Here is a 22665-nt window from a genome sequence, read left to right as displayed (position 1 = left end):
ATGAAGATATATAAAGGATTAAATAAGATATATCCACGAAAATTCTTTGGACAAAACAGAGCGCACCCACGTCAGAACACCTACGTTGATTAGTTTTGTAACGCGCTTCGAATCTATGACTTAAAAATGACCAAACTATCCTTTACTTCAAGGCGTATAAAAAACTCATAACCACCCCAACTCAATACCAGAAACAAATCAAAACAAAAACATAACCCTAATTGTATTTTTTTTTTTAATCTCTGTACATCTCGGTTTTGGGGAGCAGCAGCAGCAGCTCAAATATTTTATATGAAAATGATGGGGACGAAAGGGAAGATTTCGATGTGGAAGACGACGAAAGAGAGGACGAGGTTGAAGTTTTTGGGACTTGGAGGGATAAAATGGAAGAGATTGAATTTCAAGAAGATGTCCTTTTTGGAAAATTTGAGATACAAAATCATGTCTATCATCGAAGCTATGGTTTTGGTATCTAAGCTTGCTTTCTTCTTTCTCTGTTGCGGTTGTAGATTCTAAACAAAGTTTAGTTTTCTTCTTTTTTTTCAACTCTGTTTTTTTTTTCTTTGTTGTTGTTGACTTGTTGTACTATATGTATAGTTTTATATGTAAATTTGATTTTGTTTATTCTTTTAGTTCAATAAATGAATGAAAATTTTCTACCATTAATGACTCAAAATTGCAAATTTTATCATCTTGGTGTTAACGAAATGATGAAAAAAAGACTTGAAAAATTAGGTCTTAGGGCATCTTTATAGGGGGAACTATTTTGGGTGTTCTTAGAGTATATATATTATGAAAATAATGTAAGATCAGTAGTTAAGATCTTTTGTTAAAAAGTTAGTTATTGGGGGAATATGTATAAGATCATAAGATTTAATAATATAATAATGTTAAATATATTTATATTACAATTATAAAAACTTATAAAATAACATTTAAATTGCAAACTTATAAAACTTTTACTAAAATTCAGAATACAATACCAAAATTTTATGAAACAAAAAAACATTAAAAAAAGAAAAAAAAAACATATTACTTAATTAAAGCACACAAACATTTTATTTAATTAATATATAGTTTAATGTCCAAATTTATTCTATATATTCTCAATCAAATCCTCTTTTAATTTATGAAAAATTGTTTACAAAAAATAATATCCATTTACAGCTTGCCACATCAGCTTAGAACTGAGCCAAAAACAGTTCTACATTAAGAACTGATCTTGGTGTTCTTATGCCACTATTCATTATTTTTTTAATTTTTTTGGACTAAAAACACCCTTGGTGTTATGCCTATAAAGATGGCCTTACGAGATTGAAGAAAACTAACACGTGTTAGTGACTCATTTTTGGGCTTTTTTTTTGTTATTTTCTGAAGGGCCTTTTCTATAATTTACTATGTTCTTTTTTCTATGTATATCATATAATGTTATTGAGAATTTTCTTTAGAGTTTGTATATAAAATTTGCTATTAAATCTTATATTTAATTAGAAAAGATTATAATTTTGCAAGATATATCTAAAAACGTGATGAGAGTTATAAAATGTGTTCGATCCAAATAAATCTATCAGATTTGCAGAGTTGAAGTGAACTGATATAATGAAAAAAGTGAATCCAAATTTGAACTGAACTGAAGTAAAAACAATCTAAATATTCAAGTTTTTTAAAAGTTACAGAGTTGACTAAAACTTGAACTAAAAAAAAATTGTATCAAATCATATCTATATATTAACTAAGGTTTAGTTTGGATTTACTGCAGTATTTATAAACTAAAAATCTGAAAAAGAAACTGAAGGATCCTATACTAAGTTAGTAGAGTTGGGTAAACTCAACAGTGATCTAGCTATTTTAAAAGAATTTTCGTACTCTTGATGATAAATTTCAATCAATTTTATTAGAAAAAAAAAAAAAAAAAAACTGAAAAAGCTTACTTTAGTGAAAATTGAAAGAGTAAGTGCGTATATTTTAAATACTATATGAACTTACATGTAGATTTTCCAATCGAATTTTATATTAAAGTTCAAACTAAATATAGGTGGTAATCTGTACGTTATAGTAATCATGTGATGATTCCAACCGAATAAAGTCAAATTATAAAAAGTTGGTTATATGGTACATAGATAGATAGGGCCAGGTCAAAACCCAAAAAGTTTTATTTGCCAGCAAATTTTTTTTATAATTAAGTACAAGATTTGAGTCAATGTAATGCAGAACTGTATTACTAAAACAAACGAATGTTGAATCAGTCAACAAAGCAGTAGATTCATTGTGATTCCAACCAATTCTGAGTCTCTAGAACGTCTAACTTAATATGTACATCATCTCTTCTTGAGGACTTAGTTTTTTTTTTGTTTTCGTCTCCTATATATAGACTATGCCCAGATTCTTGAGATAAACTCATAGTGATATGATCATCCCTATATAGATGATCTATATTTTCTCTATTTTGTTTCTGTTTTAGTTTGTCGTCTGATTTGGATTTTTTTTTGTTAAAACGTAAAAGCAAGAACATGCATGTTCGAAAGTGTTCATCAATTCTTTTCAAACTAACTATTGTCTATGAAAGTTATAAAACACTGCTAAGATGTGGGTTGTCCATAAGCCAATATGCATTAATTGGCCCAAAGAAAGAAAATAATTAGTGACGAAGGGCTCTTGGGGATCAGTCACGTAGTGACGAAGCAGGGGGAACAGTACCGGCTCTGCGGGTCAAACAGGTCAAGCAAAAGGGTGCTCTCCCGGGGGCTAGTACCAAGAAACGGAACTTGTGCTCCTTAACATCTCCACGCGAGAAGGTTGTTACAAAGGGTGCTGGACTGACTGGGAAAATCAGTTCTCACCAAGGAGGAAAGCCTCCAACCCCATCGGTTGATTAATGTGTTTAGTGTGTCAAGGCCTGCAAGCGTTTGTGGAGACCGGTCTTCTCTCTTGGTTGTTATTCCGGCTGCAATTTTTATTTTTTGCTTTGTTTTCTTTGATCTATCATATGTTAGGTTTCTGGAATAAGTGTTTAACGGGAGTCCCGTTTGGTTGTTTTTGTTTTTCGTTTCTGTTTTTTATTGTACCTTTGGTGTGTACTTTTCAGGGTTGTACCCGATGTATCTCTCCTTCCCGAGTAATAATATTTCCTTGCTGGCCTTTTTCTGGGTGTTTTGTCTCCTTCTGTTTCTTGTTTTTGTGTTGGGTTTGGTATGGTTTTATTCAGGTTGTGATCATGGTTAATTTGTGGACTCATGATTACGGGCTTTTAATGGGCCTGCTGAGCCTTGCATTACGGTTAATGTTAAGTTTCACCCGGTTGCTACCTTTGCATGTTTCTTTTTCTCATTCTCGGGTTTCTTCTTCACTGTTGGTAGAATTTGTTTTTTTGGGCTTTGGAGGCCTCATGGTCTTCGTGTGGTCTGGTTTTATTGATATGGATTTTGTACATCTGACTTTAGGCCCTTTTGGTGGTACCAAGGTTTTTTCGGAGGTTTTGTTTTTTTGGGCTTTATGCAAACTTTTGGTGGGCTTGTTTATTAATATGTCTTCTTTACGGTGGAAGGAGGCGTTTTTGGGTGTTTTAACTCCCATAATATCTTTTTATTTTTCATGAATATTGTGAGTTGGAATTGTCAAGGCCTGGGTAATAAGGCCACAATTGGTAATCTTCGGGATTTATGGTCCAAACATCGACCTGATTTTTTGTTTCTCATGGAAACCAAACAACCTACCCCCATTCTAGAAAAGTTTGTTGGTCATTTTGGGTATAAAGATTTAAAAACAATAGATCCTATTGGTTGTAGTGGTGGTATGGCTCTGTTTTATAATCAGGATGATTTTCAGGTCTCGGTATTATTTGAATCTAACAGATTAATCGACATTGAAGCGGTTTTCAAAGGCCGAATAATCCACTTAACCTTCGTTTATGGGGATCCGGTCCCCAAAAATAGGGATCTGGTGTGGGAACGGATTTTAAGAATTAGTTCTAATCGGTCCACCCCTTGGTTTTTGGTTGGGGATTTTAATGAGATGACAGGGAATCATGAAAAAAGGGGAGGGAAGCTACGTCATCCTTCCTCTTTTCTTTCTTTTAACGGGATGATTCGGGATTGTGGTTTTTTGGAGTTTCCTTATATTGGTGATTGTTTGTCTTGGAGGGGTTGGCGGGATAAGAAACCCATTCGTTGTCGGCTGGATAGAGCTTTAGGGAATGAGGATTGGCATGATTTGTTCCCGGACACGGTAACAGAGTATTTACCAATGATAGCCTCTGATCATAAGCCTCTTGTGATTACTATTGGGGCTAAAAGGCCGCGGGGGAAAAGGAATTTTATGTTTGACCGCCGCTGGATTGGAAAGACGGGGCTGATGGATGCGATTGCGTCAGGGTGGGCCGGGGACAGGGACCAGGATTCAGGTGCTTTTGTGCATAAAATTGTGAGTTGTTGGAAGGCCATTTCAAAGTGGCGTAAATCACAAGTCCCATATGGTAGGGAAACTATTGAGGATTTAAAGCGGCAGTTGGAGGTGGTTTTGGCAGATGATTCAATTCCTCCTGATACAATCTCGGATTTACAAAATCGCTTACGCCAGGCGTATGTGGATGAAGAGATTTACTGGTATCAAAAGAGTCGGAGCAAATGGATGAGATTGGGGGATAAAAATTCCAGATATTTTCATGCCTTAACAAAGCAAAGACGGGCTCGTAATCGGATCACGGGTTTGTTTAATAAGGATGACATATGGTCAACCGAGGACGTGGATATATGTAATACGGCGGTCTCTTATTTTGAGGATTTGTTTACTTCAACAAACCCGGAGAATTTTGAGGAGGTCCTACGGGAGGTCAATACGGTTATTACAGCTGAGGATAATGAGCGGCTGACAACACCCGCTACGGAGGCTGAGGTCAAGTCTGCTTTATTTATGATGCACCCGGATAAAGCCCCTGGCCCAGACGGGATGACAGCTTTGTTTTTCCAAAAAGCATGGGGTATAGTTAAGACGGATCTTGTAGATTTGGTTAATAGATTTTTAGGGGAGGGAGTTTTTGACAAGGGCCTAAATCGAACCCATATTTGCCTTATTCCAAAGGTGGCCAAGCCAACTAGAATGGCAGAATTACGGCCGATTAGTCTGTGTAACGTTGGATACAAGATTATATCAAAGATTTTATGTCAACGTCTTAAGAGGGTTTTACCAGGTCTTATCTCTGAGACTCAATCGGCTTTCGTCCCAGGTCGGCTGATCTCAGATAACATCCTTATAGCTCAAGAGATGTTTCATGGTTTGCGCACAAACCCGTCTTGTAAAGGAAAATTTATGGCCATCAAAACAGACATGAGCAAGGCATATGATAGGGTGGAGTGGGATTTTGTGGCAGCTCTGTTACAGAAGATGGGTTTCGCCGAGTCATGGGTTTCCTGGATAATGTTTTGTGTCACTTCGGTAGAGTATAGGGTTCTTATTAATGGTCAGCCGAATGGTTTGATAGTTCCACAGAGGGGGTTGCGACAAGGTGATCCTTTGTCTCCTTATTTGTTTATCCTATGCACAGAGGCTTTAATTGCTAATATACGGAAAGCAGAAAGGGATAAACTTATTACCGGGATCAAAGTGGCAAATAAATGCCCGCCTATTACGCATTTGTTGTTTGCCGATGATAGTCTGTTCTTCTGTAAGGCGGATAGAGGACAATGTCGGGTTATTTTAGATATTCTAAAACAGTATGAGTCTGTCTCGGGTCAACAAATTAATTTTACAAAATCATCGGTACAATTTGGACACAAGATTGATGAGCAGACAAGAACCGAACTTCAGGACGTTCTCGGGATCACAACCCTGGGTGGTATGGGATCGTATCTGGGCTTACCTGAGAGTTTGGGTGGGGCTAAGACTAAGGTTTTCTCCTTTGTTAGGGAGCGGATTCAGCGTCGGACGAATGGTTGGACAGCAAATTTACTATCAAAAGGGGGAAGGGAAGTGATGATTAAATCTGTGGCTACTGTTGTTCCAACTTTTGTGATGTCTTGTTTTCGTTTACCAAAAACAATAACATCCAAGCTTACCAGTGCAGTGGCAAATTTTTGGTGGAGTACTAGTGGTCAGACAGGGGGCATGCATTGGCTTGCCTGGGAGAAATTATGTGTTAGTAAACAGTTGGGTGGTCTTGGCTTTAGGAATGTGGATGACTTTAATTCGGCATTATTAGCCAAGCAACTATGGCGTCTAATAGACGTTCCAGAGTCGCTGTTTGCCAGGGTGTTTAAAAGTAGGTATTATAGGAATACGCATCCTTTGGATCCAATTAGGTCATACTCTCCCTCCTATGGGTGGAGGAGTATATGTTCTGCTCGCTCTCTGGTTAATAAAGGGCTTATTAAACGGGTTGGCTCTGGGGACACCATTTCTATATGGTCTGACCCTTGGGTACCAGCTCAATTCCCGAGACCAGCTTTAAGTAAGGGTCCGTTAAAGGACTCTTCTCTTCAAATGAATCAATTAATTGATCGACAAACTAATACTTGGCGTTTGGATATGCTTAATGAGCATTTTGACCCACTTGATGTTGCATTCATAAGGGCTATACCTTTGGGTGGTAATCAAAAGGATGATCCTTTTGGTTGGCACTTCACGAAAACAGGGAAGTATACAGTCAAATCTGGCTATCACACTGCACGTCATGACGTGTCTCGGACTTTTGCGGCCACTGGCTCTGGCCCGGAAATTACCCCCCTGCTGGCTAGCGTGTGGAGGGCTCGTTGCCCACCTAAGATCCAACATTTTATGTGGCAGGTCTTAACTGGGTGTATTTCGGTTTCGGCAAATTTGGGACGACGGGGTATTGCTTGCGACTTACGGTGCGTGCGATGTGGCGCGGATGTGGAGACTATCAATCACGCAATCTTTGTGTGTCCTCCGGCCCGTCAGGTTTGGGCTCTAGCTCATGTACCAGTGGGACCAAATTCTTTCCCGACGGAATCAGTATATGCAAATGTTGATCATTTTTTGGGTCAGCAGAATCCTGGGGCCCATGTTGCGGCGTTTCCGTGGCTTATGTGGTTTATTTGGAAAGCACGGAATGCACGTGTTTTTGAAAATATTGTGGAGCGGCCGGAGGATATTGTTAGCTTAGCAGAGGGCGAAGCTGCAGCGTGGCAGAAGGCTCAGGTCGAGGACGACCCGGTGTCATATCCCACCATTCCAGCAGTTTTGGAGACCCCGGCTAGGGTGGCCACAACCTCCCTTCCTTCGGTTTTTTCGGGATACCGATGCTTCATAGATGGATCTTGGAAAGCAGGGGATTTGTATGCAGGTGCTGGATGGTGTTGTACCTCCGCCCAGACAGGTTTGCCGTTTTTGGGTGCCAAGAATTTCCGACGAAGTCTATCTCCATTACATTCTGAAGTTGAAGCGTTCCTTTGGGCGATGCGCTGCATGATTGGGCATGACTTCAGAGAGGTGGCTTTTTATACCGACTGCTCAGACTTGGTGAAGATGGTGTCTTCCCCTTCCGACTGGCCAGCGTTCTCGGCGTACCTTGACGACATCAAGACTGATAGGGAGGAATTCTCTTCTTTCTCTTTATCTCTAATTTCTAGAAATGCTAATGTAAGGGCGGATTCTTTGGCACGCCAAGCGCGTACATCTCCGCACCAAGTTTTATTTGTAAACGATTTCCCAACCAATTGGCTCGTTTGAGCTGATCTTTTGTTGTCAAAAAAAAAAAAAAAAAAAAAAAAAGAAAATAATTAGTGTTAGTATTGAAACAAAAATAACACTTATTCAAACAAATAATACGGTACGTTCTGTTCGTGATCACTATTGAAACAAAAATAACACTTATTCAAACAAATAATACGGGGAAAAAGTTCTAGAATTAAGTAAAGCATTAGTTGTATAAATCAAAATCCAATTTTTCAAGTTTTCTTTTATAAAGAGTCAAAATATATTTCCCCTAGATGATTCTATTTAATGATAATACCATACAGCCTAGAGAAACTGATGGTTGATATATACACTTGAGAAAGCAATTTTTTTTATCTTTATGCGTTTATTTGTTATAAAAGAATGATGGAGGAGTCACGTTATTGGCGGTAAGCTAAATCTTGACGAAACGGATTAGTAGTTTTTCAATTTTGTGAGTGACAACCGTACGACAATAATGTAAAACGCAATCGAATTGTAAAGCTATTTTTGTGTGTGGATAGTGACAATTGTACATAATCATTCAAACAAGTAACATTAAACAAGACTTTATAAGAAGTGTTAGATTTGGTAAAGGAGAATAGAACTTGGGTGGTGAACAACTTATACCAGCTTTCTACTTGCAACTTTCATTGTTTGTCTCTCGGCTATTCAAAGTTCAATGCCCCCACGTGAGTACTGGCTCACCCACCCTACCTATTTCCATTTAATTGCATTTCGAGTAATTCGTATCCCAGTCACTTGTTACCGTTTTAGGTTAGTTTGCGTAAATGTTTTCAAGTTAAGAAGATATATCTTTTCCTTGAATCGAAAGATGACAATTTTCTTGAAAAGTTCGTGCTCAACTTTGAAGTGTCTCTTATTTTGACGGAGTCTACTACATCTTGCGAGGGACAGAAGAACTACGAGGCTAAAATTGAACACTTGTAAGCATATTAGATAAGTTTGAGTGAAGAACCTTTTGGCAAGTGGCTTGCCATCTCTTATCTTGAGCACGAGTGTTCCTGTTTTTTCTTTTTTAGTGGACTAAATGGGTCATAGGCTTGTTCAATAATAATTAAATTATTGTACAAATTATTGTGAAAAAAAAAATATTGTACAAATGTTTGACCAAAAAAAGTTTTTTTTTTTTTTTTGCAAATTAATATTAGATTTGTTTTTTTCTTGTTCACCTTAAAATTATATTTGTTAGAAACTAAACTAAACTGAAATGTAAATTCATTTAAAAAAAAAAAAAAACTGGTTTCCTATTAATTTTATATTACAATGATTATTAAATTTTTAGAAAAAAGTTTGCCAAGTAATTAATTTTTCTACGCTAGCATATACTGTATGGTATTCTAGTTTGATTCTAATTTTCTACAAATAAGTTAGTTTGAGCATAAAATCTGAATCCAAAAAAATCTGATTTCAACCGATCTAATTATCCTACTATATTAATTGAGAAGTACAAATATGAAATTAACCTTAAAATGTGTAAAAAATTACATTCAATTGCCATTAGAAAAATTTAATTAAGCTTAATTATTTAATTTAAATAAATATAAGTAATTAAAAAATAAAAAACACTCATACAGATCAAATATTGAAAAATCTAAAAAAATAAAAATAAAAATATTTTCTCTCTCTAATAAATTATGGACGAAATTAGTAAATATTTTTTTTTTAAAAAATATAAACCAATCAGAATTTTAAAAACTAAGATTTTCTATCCAAGTATACAATATAATTATTTTTAATAACTAAATTCAAAGATTTTGTTAAGATTTCAAATTATGATTCTCCTATTATCTTTATTTTATTTTATTTACAAATAGTTTGGAATTTTTATATAATACTTATGATTAATAAAATGCAGAATTTTTTCTGCATATTTTGTGATTTAAATTTTTAAAAACGAAGATATATCATCCAATCTATGAAAAATGTGTGTTTTATTTTCTATATTGGTCGGTTGGTAAAAATAAATTTAAATAAATGATAAATAAATAATTTTTATTTGCTCACAATTATAATATTAAAATTACTATTACATTTTACAAAATAATGATGCAAATACAACAAACAAACAATATAAAACTGTAATAATACGTTAAAAATAAAATACTATAATATTTTAAAATAATTAGTATTCAAATAGACTAATAGATTTACAGAATAATTAAAAATAAATATTATCTCAAACAAAAAAAATTAAAAAAAAATATAACAATAATTTATATTATTATATTATAATATTTTTTGTGAAATATTGAAGCACGGGATATCTCATAGTTTTTTTAATTGTTATTTAGTAAAATTCGATTGGATCCCAACTAAAATATGATTTGGGTTTTGGTTACTTGTGTTATGAGAATATAACAAAAACCAAATCATATTTTAGATTGGATAGAAAAAACAAAAAAATTGGTATATAATTTACCCAATCCCTAGTATTATTTAGAGGATCAAATAGTAGAATTATAAAACTACGAGGGTCAAACTAAAACATCTATAACCATTCAGGGATTTTAAAATAATTGTTTTTTGTTTTTTTTTTTATTGTATCAAATTTTTACTTCTAAACTATTTCTGAGTTTTGTTTTGTTTTGTTTTTATAAAGTGCGTCCCGAAATCTGACGAGCTGAAGCGCTTTCGCAAAACACACATCACACACCATTTTCACAACATCGTACTTATCGCCTTCTCTCTCATTCTCTCTCTCTCTCTCCCTCTTTGGATCCAACCATGCAAGCTCTTCAATCTTCATCCCTCCGCGCTTCTCCGCCGAACCCACTTCGCTTACCTTCGAATCGACAATCACATCAGATTACAAATGCCAGACCCATTAGAAGACAACGCTCGTTCATCTCCGCATCATCATCAGCCACTGTCTCCGCTCCCAAACGCGAAACAGATCCGAAGAAACGAGTCGTGATTACTGGTATGGGTCTCGTCTCCGTTTTTGGCAACGACGTTGACGCTTACTACGAGAAACTTCTCTCTGGTGAGAGTGGGATCAGTTTGATTGACCGTTTCGATGCGTCCAAGTTCCCGACTCGATTCGGTGGTCAGATCCGTGGGTTTAGCTCTGAAGGTTATATTGATGGCAAGAATGAGCGTAGGCTTGATGATTGTTTGAAGTATTGCATTGTTGCTGGCAAGAAAGCTCTTGAGAGTGCTAATCTTGGTGGTGATAACCTTAACTCGGTAACCTTCTTCATCATAAAGTTTCAATTTTTCCGTCTTAGATTTGAATTAGGCACATAAAGAGTTTAAATTTCAGATTAGATTGAACATTTTCTTGAATTAGTAACTCCAATTTTGAGGTTCATACTCATCTCTGGTTTGGGTGTTTTGTAGATTGATAAGAGGAAAGCTGGAGTACTAGTAGGGACTGGTATGGGAGGATTAACTGTGTTTTCAGAAGGAGTTCAGAATCTGATTGAGAAGGGTCACAGGAGGATTAGTCCATTTTTTATACCTTATGCTATAACAAACATGGGTTCTGCTTTGTTGGCGATTGATCTTGGTCTTATGGGTCCAAACTACTCGATCTCAACTGCTTGTGCTACTTCTAACTACTGCTTTTACGCTGCTGCCAACCACATTCGTCGTGGTGAAGCGGATATGATGATTGCTGGTGGAACCGAGGCTGCTATTATTCCTATTGGGTTGGGAGGTTTTGTTGCTTGTAGGGCGTTGTCACAGAGAAATGATGACCCTCAAACTGCTTCAAGGCCATGGGATAAAGCAAGAGACGGCTTTGTTATGGGTGAAGGAGCTGGTGTTCTGGTATGTTTCAGAAATTCTTACTCTTTACATTTGTAATTATGGATTTACATATAGTTGGCTGGCTACATATTAGCCTGTTTTTGGCCTAATGGATTTGATACCCTGCTATCTTGCTGAATGGTTCCTACCTCTGAATTATGAAACTTGCTTTCTCATAGTTGATGATTAGCTGGAGAAGTATATTTGAACTTGAAATTTACAACTCTACAAAGTTGGTTTGTTTCATCATGATATTGGCTCATACATGTGACAAACTGTTTCGGAAAGACCGAATAGTAATATTACTGTCTGCTTTATTATTAGGTGATGGAAAGCTTGGAACATGCAATGAAACGTGGTGCTCCTATTGTAGCTGAATATCTTGGAGGTGCTGTTAATTGTGATGCTCACCATATGACTGATCCAAGAGCAGATGGGCTTGGTGTGTCTTCATGTATTGAGAGATGTCTTGAAGATGCTGGTGTATCACCTGAGGAGGTAAATAAACACAAACTTTTCATGCTTCCGAAGTTTTATTATGGCTATCTGAAACAAAAACGTATCCAAAAAATTCATGTTACTTCCCTACTTAGATTCATTCCACTTTTTTTTCAGGTAAATTACATCAACGCACATGCAACTTCCACTCTTGCTGGTGATCTTGCTGAGATTAATGCCATTAAAAAGGTATTCAAGAGCACTTCAGGGATCAAAATCAACGCCACCAAGGTTCGTCCCCAAGGCTACTGCGATTGAATGTTCTTCTCCTCCTCCTTTTTGTGTATTTGTTTGCTTTGCATTTTCCTGTTGATAACAGTTTTTTTTATTTTGTTACAGTCTATGATAGGTCACTGCCTCGGTGCAGCTGGAGGTCTAGAAGCCATCGCCGTCGTGAAGGCTATCAACACTGGATGGCTGCATCCTTCCATCAACCAATTTGTACGTATAATCTTCCTTTTCTAACATAAAATCATTTACAAGTTCAACATCACAGTATAACAAAGGAGTCAAGAAAAGGCTTCTTTGATTCTCCTTTCAGTTTAAACTGTGGGCTTTGTTTGTCTTAGACGCTTATGCTCTGTTTCTCATTGTAGAACCCGGAACAAGCTGTGGACTTTGACACGGTCCCAAACCAGAAGAAGCAGCACGAGGTTGATGTTGGTAAGTGACGATATGCCCACCTTCTCATTGGATTAAACTGAAAACGATTTCTCTGATTAATAATGTCTTTCTGTTTTTTGCTGCAGCCATATCAAACTCGTTCGGGTTCGGTGGACACAACTCCGTCGTTGCCTTCTCTGCCTTCAAACCCTGATTTTTCATACCTTTTAAAAATTCTCTGCCCCATCTGTTACATCACCATCATCATCTATCACCACTTGCAGCTTCTTGGCTCACAAGTTCGAGCTCTTCCTCTTGGCCATTTCCGAATCTCATTTTTCATTCCATGTTTTCTTATTGTTGCTGAGATTTCAGATTTTGCTTGTTCCCCCCCCCCCCTCTTATCCCGCGGAATGTTTGTATCTTTAGTTCGTTCCATATTTGAGTAATTTTATAAACAGAACTGAGAATCTTTTGTAGCAATGGTGTTAGTTTCAGAATAATCAAATTAGTGGGATTCTCAACTGTTTGAATTTTTTACATACGACACGAATGGTTTAGTCTGGATTTTATACAATTTCTTATATATTCCGGTTTACTGGTTTGAAAATAAGAAACACAGTAGCAAAAGTAAACCGAATCTAGTTGAATTGATTTGGTACGGTCTGATTTTAGAATCTGCGTGTAAACCAGATATACCGTACCGGTTTGGTGTTATCGCCTTCAGTAAAAAAAAAAAACAACGCGGAAGAGGAGCGCGTTGGCGCCACCGACAAAAAATCTCCAAGCGCGTCGATGAAGGCCCAACCAAAAAAGCCCAATTAATATCGGCCCAAAAGAACACTCTCTTCCCGCCAAAAAGGGAGCAGGTCATCCCACAATATCCCGCCATAGCAAAGACGCTCCCTTTATGCTTCTCGAAATCGAAACTCACTAAATCAGGTTTTTTTTTTCATAGAAGAAGAAGAAGGGCGGAACGAAGAACCCAGATTTGGTTAAGAAATGGATGTACCAGAGGAGACGAGGCTTCGCCACAAGAGAGATTTTATCCAGTTCCTCGATAGCGTAAGTCGACTTCACTCTTATCACTTCCTCCTGTCTTCACCAGACATTTTCTCGAGCTTTCTTCTGTTCTTGTATAGATGTAAATTGGGAAATTGATTGAATTGTGTGTAGATGTACATTGAAGAAATCAAGGCGTTGGTACAGCAGAAGCGTCACCGTCTCATTGTTGATATCTCTCACATTCATGACTACTTCCGCGATTCCTCCTCTAGGTTCGTCATCTTTCCTGAATTTGCGATAGTTTTTTAATCGGTTCTTTTGTAGAAAGGTTATGAATTTTCAATTACATTTGTCAATTTATTTTAGGGTTTTGTGAATTTGGGGATTTTTAAAGGTTTGTGCTTTTTTTAGATATATAGTCTTATGAATTGGAGATTGTGTGTTTTTGGGGATAGGATACTGAGGAATCCAAATGAGTACATGCAGTCATTTTGTGAGGCAGCTACTGAAGCTACACGAGGTATTGACCCTAAATACTTGAAGGAAGGAGAGCAAGTCCTTGTTGGATTTGAAGGTGTTTTCGTCTCTCGTGTTGTCACTCCTAGAGAGCTTCTCTCTGAGTTTATCGGATCTTTAGTCTGTGTTGAGGGCATTGTCACCAAATGTATGCATTTTCACTCTTTTCCTCTGCCTTTTTCATGCTGTTTTCTTGTTTATCTTCGAGTTCAAAAATCTCTGACACATGTTTTTTTCTTTCTCTTCAGGCTCTCTTGTGAGGCCAAAGGTTGTTAAAAGCGTACACTTTTGTCCATCAACCGGTGAATTTACCAATCGAGAATATCGAGACATAACATCTCATGCGGGTTTACCCACTGGGTCTGTCTATCCCACAAGGGTAATTACATGTTTCTTTTTTGTTGTTGTGTTAATCTATCTTTATATCTGGAAGATTTGCCTGTTACTGAATACAGAGTTTGTGTTTTCAGGATGATAAGGGAAACTTATTGGTGACTGAGTATGGGCTGTGCAAATACAAAGATCATCAGACCTTGTCAATTCAAGAAGTTCCTGAAAATGCTGCTCCTGGTCAGCTCCCACGAAGTGTGGATGTCATAGCTGAGGATGACCTTGTTGACTCATGCAAGCCAGGAGATCGAGTGGCTATTTTCGGCATTTACAAAGCTCTTCCAGGGAAAAGCAAGGGTAGTGTAAATGGAGTCTTTAGGTGCGTTTTCTCACACATCCCTAAGTTTAAAATGTTATTTTCACCTTGATAACGTTGACCAAGCTCTTTCTGCTGTGTAGGACTATCCTCATAGCCAATAATATCGCTCTGCTCAACAAAGAAGCAAATGCACCAATATACCAACCGCGAGACCTACAGTACATTAAAAAGATTGCAGGCAGAGATGATGCATTTGATCTCCTGGCTCGTTCCTTAGCACCTTCTATTTATGGGCACACTTGGATAAAGAAAGCAGTAGTTTTACTGATGCTTGGCGGTGTTGAAAAGAACCTCAAGAATGGAACCCACTTGAGAGGGTAAGTCTTTCTTGAAAACTGATTTCAGCTTCCGTCCATTGGATACTTTTGTCTAACTGATTTTTTCTTTCTTCACTTAAAATTTTCTTTTGGTGCTTTTAGAGACATCAATATGATGATGGTGGGTGATCCATCTGTTGCTAAATCTCAGCTTCTGAGAGCGATAATGAATATTGCACCATTGGCTATATCAACCACAGGTCGTGGTTCTTCTGGTGTTGGGTTAACTGCTGCTGTGACTTCTGACCAAGAAACAGGTAAAAAGCACACAGATGCGTTTTGACCTTTTTTTTTGTTTCAAAAACTAAAATCAAAATTTGGAAAAGTTCATAGTGCTATTTCTCATAAAAATTAACTTCTCACTTCTCATTTTCATCAGGGGAGCGAAGACTAGAAGCTGGTGCAATGGTCCTCGCTGATAAAGGTATTGTATGTATTGACGAGTTTGATAAGATGAACGATCAGGACCGAGTTGCTATACACGAAGTGATGGAGCAACAGACTGTAACCATTGCAAAAGCCGGTATCCATGCATCACTGAATGCTAGATGCAGTGTGGTTGCAGCTGCAAATCCCATATATGGAACTGTAAGTCCGCACAGAACATGTCTTAATCTGTTGACTCTACTGACTAGTATCCCTTGTTCTAATATCCTACTCTTACTCTGCAGTACGACAGATCACTGACTCCAACAAAGAACATTGGACTTCCAGACTCGCTGCTTTCTCGTTTTGATCTACTGTTTATTGTGTTGGATCAAATGGATGCTGGTGTTGACCGCCTGATATCAGAACATGTCTTGCGTATGCATCGTTACAAAAACGATAGAGGTAGCCTACAAATCATGCTTCTATCGTTTACCAAACATTTCAGTATTTCACAACCCGCGTTTTGAAACATATATGTCTTATTGAGTGATCATAGGTGAGGCAGGGCCAGATGGGAGCTTGCCATACACAAGAGAGGACGATGGTGAGAGTGAAATATTTGTTAAGTATAACCAAACTCTACATGGGAAGAGGAAAAGAGGCCAAACATATGACAAAACCCTTACGATTAAGTTCTTGAAGAAGTACATTCATTATGCCAAGCACCGTATTACGCCAAAGCTCACTGATGAAGTAAGATATTGAACTCAAATATATAAATTTTTACGTATCTGATTATCTTTTCCACTAAAATCTCTCATTTGTTATTAAATTTGCAGGCATCAGAACGTATTGCAGAAGCATATGCAGATCTCAGAAATGCAGGTTCCGATACCAAGGTAATTCATTTCATAACATTACCTTACATTGAGTGTTTTGTCTTTGTCTTGGGAACCTGTATTTGACACAACCATCTACATTTCTGCAGACTGGAGGTACTCTTCCGATAACAGCCAGAACTCTGGAGACAATAATCCGTCTTGCCACCGCACATGCCAAAATGAAGTTGAGCAGAGAGGTAACAAACTAACTCAAATCTTCTGTTTATTCCCCTGGTCGTGAATATGTTCTCTTTAGATTCACTCTAAAGTAATCACTTTATTTTGAAAGGTTACTAAAGTTGATGCAGAGGCTGCCTTGAAGCTTATGAACTTTGCAATATATCATCAAGAATTAACAGAGATGGATGAACGCGAGCAAGAAGAACGTCAAAGGGAACAAACAGAACAAGAAAGAACACCAAGTGGCCGTAGAGGCAATCAACGCAGTAATAATGAAGATGGAGCAGAGAATGATGCTGCAAATGTCGACAGGTAACTAATTTGATCTCCTCCCTGGAAACTCATATCACAGATTTCTCAACCCTTATACATTGTTTTATTTCTTTTTGCTGGTCCATCTAGTGAAACTGCAGATCCAATGGAAGTGGATGAACCTCCAGTAGAGCAGTTCAGTGGCACGGTCTCTGCAGCAAGGATTGAAGTGTTTGAACGAGTGTTTGGGCAGCACATGAGGACACACAGGCTTGATGACATTTCTATTGCAGATATAGAGACTGTTGTCAACAACAATGGAGTTGGCGCTTCTCGTTACTCTGCAGATGAGATTATGGCTCTCCTAGAGGTAAATCACAAATCAATAAAAAAGCTTTCTCGTTATTTTGCTTTTTATACAATATCTTCATAACTTAATACTCTTTTGTGGATTATATGCAGAAACTGCAAGATGATAACAAAGTGATGATCAGCGATGGCAAAGTTCACATCATTTGATCATGAAGAAATCCATCATCATTATCATTATGATATTAGAATTCAAAAATAGTGTATTAGGAGAAGAAAACTCTTGGAAACCAAACTATCATTTTGCAAAAATGTGTATTCATACATTTTAAGTTATAAGTTCTGCATTTATGAAGTTCACATCATCTGATTACAAAATGGTGGAAGGATACACAGCAGAACTGTTGAGCAAAGCACAACCCAAGAATAAAATACTTCCATCATCTAATGTTATTGTCTATCCTTTAATTTCTTTAGCTGTTTGTGCCAAATTCTACATATGTAATCTACATCAAGACTATAACGACTATGTTTGTTATTAATGATTACGTATGCATGTCTCTGATTCAGACCAGAGCTCCTCAGAAATGTTTAGGCAAGGATCAAGGGGAAACATGTTCTTCGTTTGAATAATCCTGAATTCGATCGTTGTGACTTGTGTGAACTGAACTGATTCAGTATGTCTCCACTCGAAAATTTTAGATCCCCAAATTAAGCTATAAAGTGATACTTGTGTGTCTGTGATTAAGTCCTTAAATTTAGGCTATAAAGTGAAGATATAAATGACTTTATGTCAATCACTAAAAGTTAGCCCTGGGCATATTACCCGGACCCGAAACCCGAACCCGACCCGAAGTGGATGGTTCGGTTCGGGTTCAGGTATTGTATAAAACCCGATCGGGTTCAGGTATTGTATAAAACCCGATCGGGTTCAATACCTCTAAGGTTCGGATACCCGATCGGGTTCGGGTATTATTCGAACCCGAAAGCCCACCCGAACTAATCCGAATTAAATGTAAAAATATGTATTTTAGGGGATTTGAACCCACAACCTTGAACATTTACAGGTACATCATTAACCATTTTGCCACTTCAGTTTCTCTGTCTCAAAAAGAAATGTTAAATATTTATATATATACAAGTTTTCTAAAATTTATAAAAAAATAAAATTTAGTTTTTTTTTTTTTTTTTTTCATGGTTCGATTGAGTTCGGGTATACCCGAATAACCCGAACCCGAACAGGTATTACCCGAACCCGAACCCGAACCCGAAAGTATAGAAAACCCGAACGGGTTCTATATGTCTAAACCCGAAAACCCGAAAACCCGAACCCGATCAGGTTCGGGAACCCGAATGCCCAGGGCTACTAAGGGCTTGACTGGTTCAAACGCTGCGGTTGCGGGAGATTGCGGAAGCGGGCGATTGCGGTTTCAAGTGTTATTAAGCGTTTTGAACGACTGGTTTAGCGTTTTAAAATTGGTGCGTTTGCGAGAGGTTTACGACTGGTTGACCAGCGGGTGCAATAGCGGTTAGAACATAATAAATGTGATATATAATATAAAAATGTTTTAAAATATCAAAAAAAAATTTTAACTTGATTAATAATTAAAAATCAAAAAAAAATATAAGAATTATTTAGAAAAACAAATAAAATTCATTGTGAAATGTTTATTATTTTATGCATTTGGTCTATCACCAAATATTGCATCAAGTAATGTGACAAATGGCAAAACATGTGCTTGATACCGTGGATCTTCTGGATTATTTTTATAACTATGATAATATATCTTCGATGAATCCAATCGATTTTTGACTTGGCTCCAAGTCAAATCAGCTCCAAATTGCTCCTTAATATTCTTAAGAATATTTTCCTTTTGAAAATCACTTAGAAATATTTTTGTGGGATTTTTTTCTTCTTGTTTCTCTAGGATTACCCGTTGAAGTAGAGCACACGTTGCCTCATTCGACCACATAAATCTCTGAGTCGAAGCCAAACAATCATCTTGCGAAGCCATGATTATCACCTACATATATATAAAAACATGGTCAAAGCTAAATCGATATGATCAATAGAAAAAATATAACCACATCTACCGTACCGTATAATAAAAAAAGAAATCAACAATTAAAGAAAAGGACCTTTTTCTTGTGTTCTCTAACGATGAAGACTTGTACGAAGAAGAAGATATTATATATTAGGGTTGAGATGAACTGCACTTTTATACTAGTTTCTTAGGTAAAAAGAAAAGATTCTGTATCTAATTTATTTAGCAAATGAATATTTTATTCTCAATGTTATCTCTTTGATATCTTTTTGGCGGGTAATCATATTATTCCCGCCGTGTCCGTAATCATATTTCCCGCTGTATCCATAGTGATGGTTGGTGCTATAATATGTGAGAAAGTTTCATGTCGTTGAGATCACAATCATTTGATAATTAACCCAACGTAATCTCGACTTTAGAGAGACTTTACTTAACAATAAAAAAAACAACCAGGATCAATGAATGAAATTTGAAAAACCTGGAGAGTAAAATCATACAAAAATGAGAATCCTTACACTCTCACAATTATTAAATTTTAAATATAACTAGCTAGTACAGAAAACTTCAGAAACATCTTTAGATGATGCGTTCATTGCCAATGAAGAGCATCTTTAACGAGCATCCCATATCTCTCGTGCTATGTCGTCTCTTACTGTTGACATATATTGATCAGCCGTTGGATCATAATTTCGATCGACTACATTATCATCATGAGATGGAGACATGTCTCCTTCCCGATCAGCATCATAGTTCTCCGTTTCTTCTGCAGCATTGAAGTCGTCGTCCTCTATATTAGAATCTCGAATAAAATTATGCAATGCCATAGTTGCAGCAACAATCTTCTCCTGCATTTGCACATCATAACGAACACGACCTTCTAAAATAGACCATTTTCCCTTCCACACTCCAAATGTTCTTTCAATCACTGATCGAAGCGAAGAATGTCTCTTGTTAAATGTCTCGCGTACAGTGCCTGGTCTACGCCCAGCAAAATGATTTGGATGGTACGCTTCACCTCGATAAGGAGCTAAAAACCCTCTTCGATTAGGATAGCCAGAATCCACTAGAAAATACTTCTCCGAGCTTGGGAATGGGAAAATTATCATGACGTGCACAATATGTCAATATCTTGGAGTCGTGTGCACGTCCCGGGACTCCAATACGTGTGTATATAAATCTCATATTGAAATCACACACTGCCAAAATGTTCATTGATGTGTAGTTATGATGATTCCAGTACGTGATCTTTTTATCGCCACCAACACGAACAGGTACATGAGTACCGTCTATAGCTCCAATACAATCTTGAAAATATGGAAAATACCTCCTATCATGCATGATTCGTGGTGGTATATCGACAAGTTCTTCTCTTTTCCATGATACAATGTCTGAATGCAAGCAACAAAGGGCATTAACAACATCATTAAATTTTGTTGTCACGGTCCATTGTGCAACTTGAAAATCTGCTGCTATGCTCCTTTGTGATGGGTTATGTCCCAAAATCTTCAGCGACATTCCTAATGCAACCTCAGATCTTACCCGATGAGAATCTTTAAGACCATACTTTTTTAGCGTATCTAAGAGCTTAAAAAACACTCTTTGTCTCATACGCAAAACATGGAGGCATTGTGTATCACTTTCATACATTAGCTGCTGCATTATACGTTGTCCACGTTCAGGATCCGTTCTCAACTGTTCTCTTTGAAAAGAGCGAAGATGATCAATGCAGATTACTGCTTCAATAACTTGGTCATCTGCTTCTATTATTTCTCTGACTGTGTTCAACTCCATGTCACTTCCTTCCTGTAACAAATTAAATTCTTGTTACATTTTGACTCTTAAAAAGCATCCGCATGCATAATAAATGAATAGAAAATATTATATTGTAAAGGCCAACAAAAACTGAAGTCAAATCAAAACCAAAGACAATCCTCAATGTCGTAAACAAAATGCAAACAAGAAATAAAAATTCCATGAAAGATTAACTCAACAAAACCAAAGCTAATCATCAAGCAAAATCATTACGAGACTCCTTGGTTTGTCTCTTTAGAAAAGGTAGTTTCTCGTCATCTGGGAGAGCAAGAAATAAACCGCGCACAACATCATTTGTTGCAATAAGATCAAGAGATGCCCAATAAAGCTCCGACATCGGAACCAGATCCGGTACTGCCCTCACATGTTTCACAACAAGAGCCATTCGTTCTTCAGTTGAATTTGTTGACTGAGATTTTGACTTTGCATTTGTCATTTGCTCCAGAATATCATTTCGGTCTTCCATAGTAGTAGCAATACGGTCGAGCGTCGAGTCTACTGGATTTTGTTTACGCTTTCGGTTTCGACTTCTTTTCTCCTGAGTGTGCGTAGAAGATGTCTCTTTGGATGCAAATGATGGTTCCGCCTCGGAATTTGGATTTGCAGAGTTTTCCCTCGGAATTTGTGACATCCAATCTGGGTCTTCTGTTTCCATATGATGAGGTTCGTTCTCACGCATCATATCTTCTCTCTCGTCTTCTTCGTTTGTACGTTCAGTCTCACTTACGTCAACTAATGGAGCATGACGATTTACACCACGTCTTGGTTGCCATGACTCCTCCACCACAACCGTTTCATCTCGGAAGACCACATGAAGAAGCGGTATAAACCGCAGTGGGTGCGACCGGAGTCTCGAAGCTTCAGGATAAGCCTTATAAACCAAAAACAAAATTCCAATCAATGAAAATACAAAACAAGAAATTAATAATTACACAAATATGTGGTTACATACCTTAATTTTATCTTTCCACCAATGATCAGGGGCATCAAGACTTCCTGTCCTTGGATTAACTCCGAGTCCAGTTGCTCCAAACGTGATTTTACGATACAGTTCATATTGCCTCTTTAAAGTATCAAGTCTATTCTTAATTTTGTTCCATTTCAAGTTTAGTGGAAATTCCTTTCTAAATTCTGTAAGAACGTTTTCTTTTCCTTTCTCACTCAAACTTTTGCCTCTGGAATTTCCAGCTTGTTTCTCTAGCGTTATCAAATCTAACAACAATTGAGTCATCTCGTCTGACCAGGTAATTTTCTATTCGAGAAAACAAGTTGAGACATATATTCAATCACCAAACTCAAAACAATATATAGAATGAAAAAGATGATGCTATGAAAAAAATAGAAAGAGTTACACATATATAACATATAATGAATGATAAAAGAGATTCAATACTTACGTTTCCATCTTGATTTTCATCACCTTGGGTTGACGCCATAACTTGGAGGTTTGAGAGACTAGGGTTACGGCTTGGTTAGGGTTGAGAAGGTGATAAACATATATAGAAGATAGAAAAAAATTTATCGTTGGTTTTTTTTTTTTTCTTTTTTTTTTTTTTTATTAAAAAATATTCCAACCGCAATCGCCCGCAACCGCAAACGCTTGCGGGAACTAGCTTTTGGAATTCAATGGTTGGGAGCGATTGGAAGCAACTGAAAGCAATTGGGAGCGTTTTGTGTGATTGGCCCCAACCGCTAGCAACCGCCCGCAAACGCAAACGCAGCGTTTG

At 37.1% G+C, this 22665-nt stretch overlaps 5 protein-coding genes across 5 annotated transcripts; 3 read left to right on the top strand and 2 right to left on the bottom strand.

The window, feature by feature from the left end:
• The first annotated feature begins 176 nt into the window (after positions 1-176).
• On the top strand, positions 177-662 carry LOC104771893 (uncharacterized). Its single transcript, XM_010496498.2, has one exon. The coding sequence runs from the start codon at positions 292-294 to the stop codon at positions 514-516; it is 225 nt and encodes a 74-aa protein (XP_010494800.1). The 5' UTR covers positions 177-291; the 3' UTR covers positions 517-662.
• Positions 663-10133: 9471 nt separating this feature from the next.
• On the top strand, positions 10134-13067 carry LOC104724753 (3-oxoacyl-[acyl-carrier-protein] synthase I, chloroplastic). The gene is made up of 7 exons (XM_019242443.2): positions 10134-10878; positions 11032-11463; positions 11767-11940; positions 12058-12171; positions 12280-12381; positions 12537-12603; positions 12690-13067. The coding sequence occupies exons 1-7, from the start codon at positions 10417-10419 to the stop codon at positions 12755-12757; spliced, it is 1419 nt and encodes a 472-aa protein (XP_019097988.2). The 5' UTR covers positions 10134-10416; the 3' UTR covers positions 12758-13067.
• A 343-nt stretch (positions 13068-13410) lies between these two features.
• Positions 13411-17459, top strand: LOC104771892 (DNA replication licensing factor MCM3). Its single transcript, XM_087506188.1, has 15 exons — positions 13411-13608; positions 13720-13820; positions 14004-14212; positions 14313-14443; positions 14535-14773; positions 14854-15090; positions 15193-15347; positions 15470-15678; positions 15762-15921; positions 16016-16212; positions 16299-16358; positions 16448-16537; positions 16630-16832; positions 16923-17142; positions 17235-17459. The coding sequence occupies exons 1-15, from the start codon at positions 13546-13548 to the stop codon at positions 17289-17291; spliced, it is 2331 nt and encodes a 776-aa protein (XP_087362314.1). The 5' UTR covers positions 13411-13545; the 3' UTR covers positions 17292-17459.
• A 2278-nt stretch (positions 17460-19737) lies between these two features.
• LOC109125493 (uncharacterized) lies at positions 19738-20917 on the bottom strand. Its single transcript, XM_087504118.1, has 2 exons — positions 20367-20917; positions 19738-20209 (listed from the first exon to the last, which is right to left on the bottom strand). Exons 1-2 carry the CDS (start codon positions 20915-20917, stop codon positions 19738-19740), a joined length of 1023 nt encoding a protein of 340 aa, XP_087360244.1.
• Positions 20918-21007: 90 nt separating this feature from the next.
• On the bottom strand, positions 21008-22473 carry LOC147919824 (uncharacterized). The gene is made up of 3 exons (XM_087506185.1): positions 22336-22473; positions 21891-22190; positions 21008-21809 (listed from the first exon to the last, which is right to left on the bottom strand). Exons 1-3 carry the CDS (start codon positions 22372-22374, stop codon positions 21135-21137), a joined length of 1014 nt encoding a protein of 337 aa, XP_087362311.1. The 5' UTR covers positions 22375-22473; the 3' UTR covers positions 21008-21134.
• Positions 22474-22665: the final 192 nt, after the last annotated feature.

The sequence above is a fragment of the Camelina sativa genome, chromosome 20 (assembly GCF_030686135.1).
Source record: "Camelina sativa cultivar CO46 ecotype springtype chromosome 20, ASM3068613v1".
Taxonomy (NCBI): Eukaryota; Viridiplantae; Streptophyta; class Magnoliopsida; order Brassicales; family Brassicaceae; genus Camelina; species Camelina sativa.
Note: the sequence above shows the minus strand (reverse complement) of the source record. Positions and strands in the feature narration are given on the sequence as shown.

Bases quoted from the DNA above. Each gene is read 5' to 3' on its own strand.
- LOC104771892 (XM_087506188.1), top strand. From the start codon at position 13,546: ATGGATGTACCAGAGGAGACGAGGCTTCGCCACAAGAGAGATTTTATC. The intron at 15,679-15,761 runs GTAAGTCCGCAC...CTTACTCTGCAG, and splicing joins CAAATCCCATATATGGAACT to TACGACAGATCACTGACTCC. The intron at 16,213-16,298 runs GTAAGATATTGA...TTAAATTTGCAG, and splicing joins CGCCAAAGCTCACTGATGAA to GCATCAGAACGTATTGCAGA.
- LOC104724753 (XM_019242443.2), top strand. From the start codon at position 10,417: ATGCAAGCTCTTCAATCTTCATCCCTCCGCGCTTCTCCGCCGAACCCA. The intron at 10,879-11,031 runs GTAACCTTCTTC...GGTGTTTTGTAG, and splicing joins GTGGTGATAACCTTAACTCG to ATTGATAAGAGGAAAGCTGG. The intron at 11,941-12,057 runs GTAAATAAACAC...CTTTTTTTTCAG, and splicing joins CTGGTGTATCACCTGAGGAG to GTAAATTACATCAACGCACA.
- LOC147919824 (XM_087506185.1), bottom strand. From the start codon at position 22,374: ATGGCGTCAACCCAAGGTGATGAAAATCAAGATGGAAAC. The intron at 22,191-22,335 runs GTAAGTATTGAA...TTTCTCGAATAG, and splicing joins ATGAAAATCAAGATGGAAAC to AAAATTACCTGGTCAGACGA. The intron at 21,810-21,890 runs GTATGTAACCAC...TTGGTTTATAAG, and splicing joins GGTGGAAAGATAAAATTAAG to GCTTATCCTGAAGCTTCGAG.
- LOC109125493 (XM_087504118.1), bottom strand. From the start codon at position 20,917: ATGGAGTTGAACACAGTCAGAGAAATAATAGAAGCAGATGACCAAGTT. The intron at 20,210-20,366 runs GTACTGGAATCA...CCCATTCCCAAG, and splicing joins GGTGGCGATAAAAAGATCAC to CTCGGAGAAGTATTTTCTAG.
- LOC104771893 (XM_010496498.2), top strand. From the start codon at position 292: ATGAAAATGATGGGGACGAAAGGGAAGATTTCGATGTGGAAGACGACG.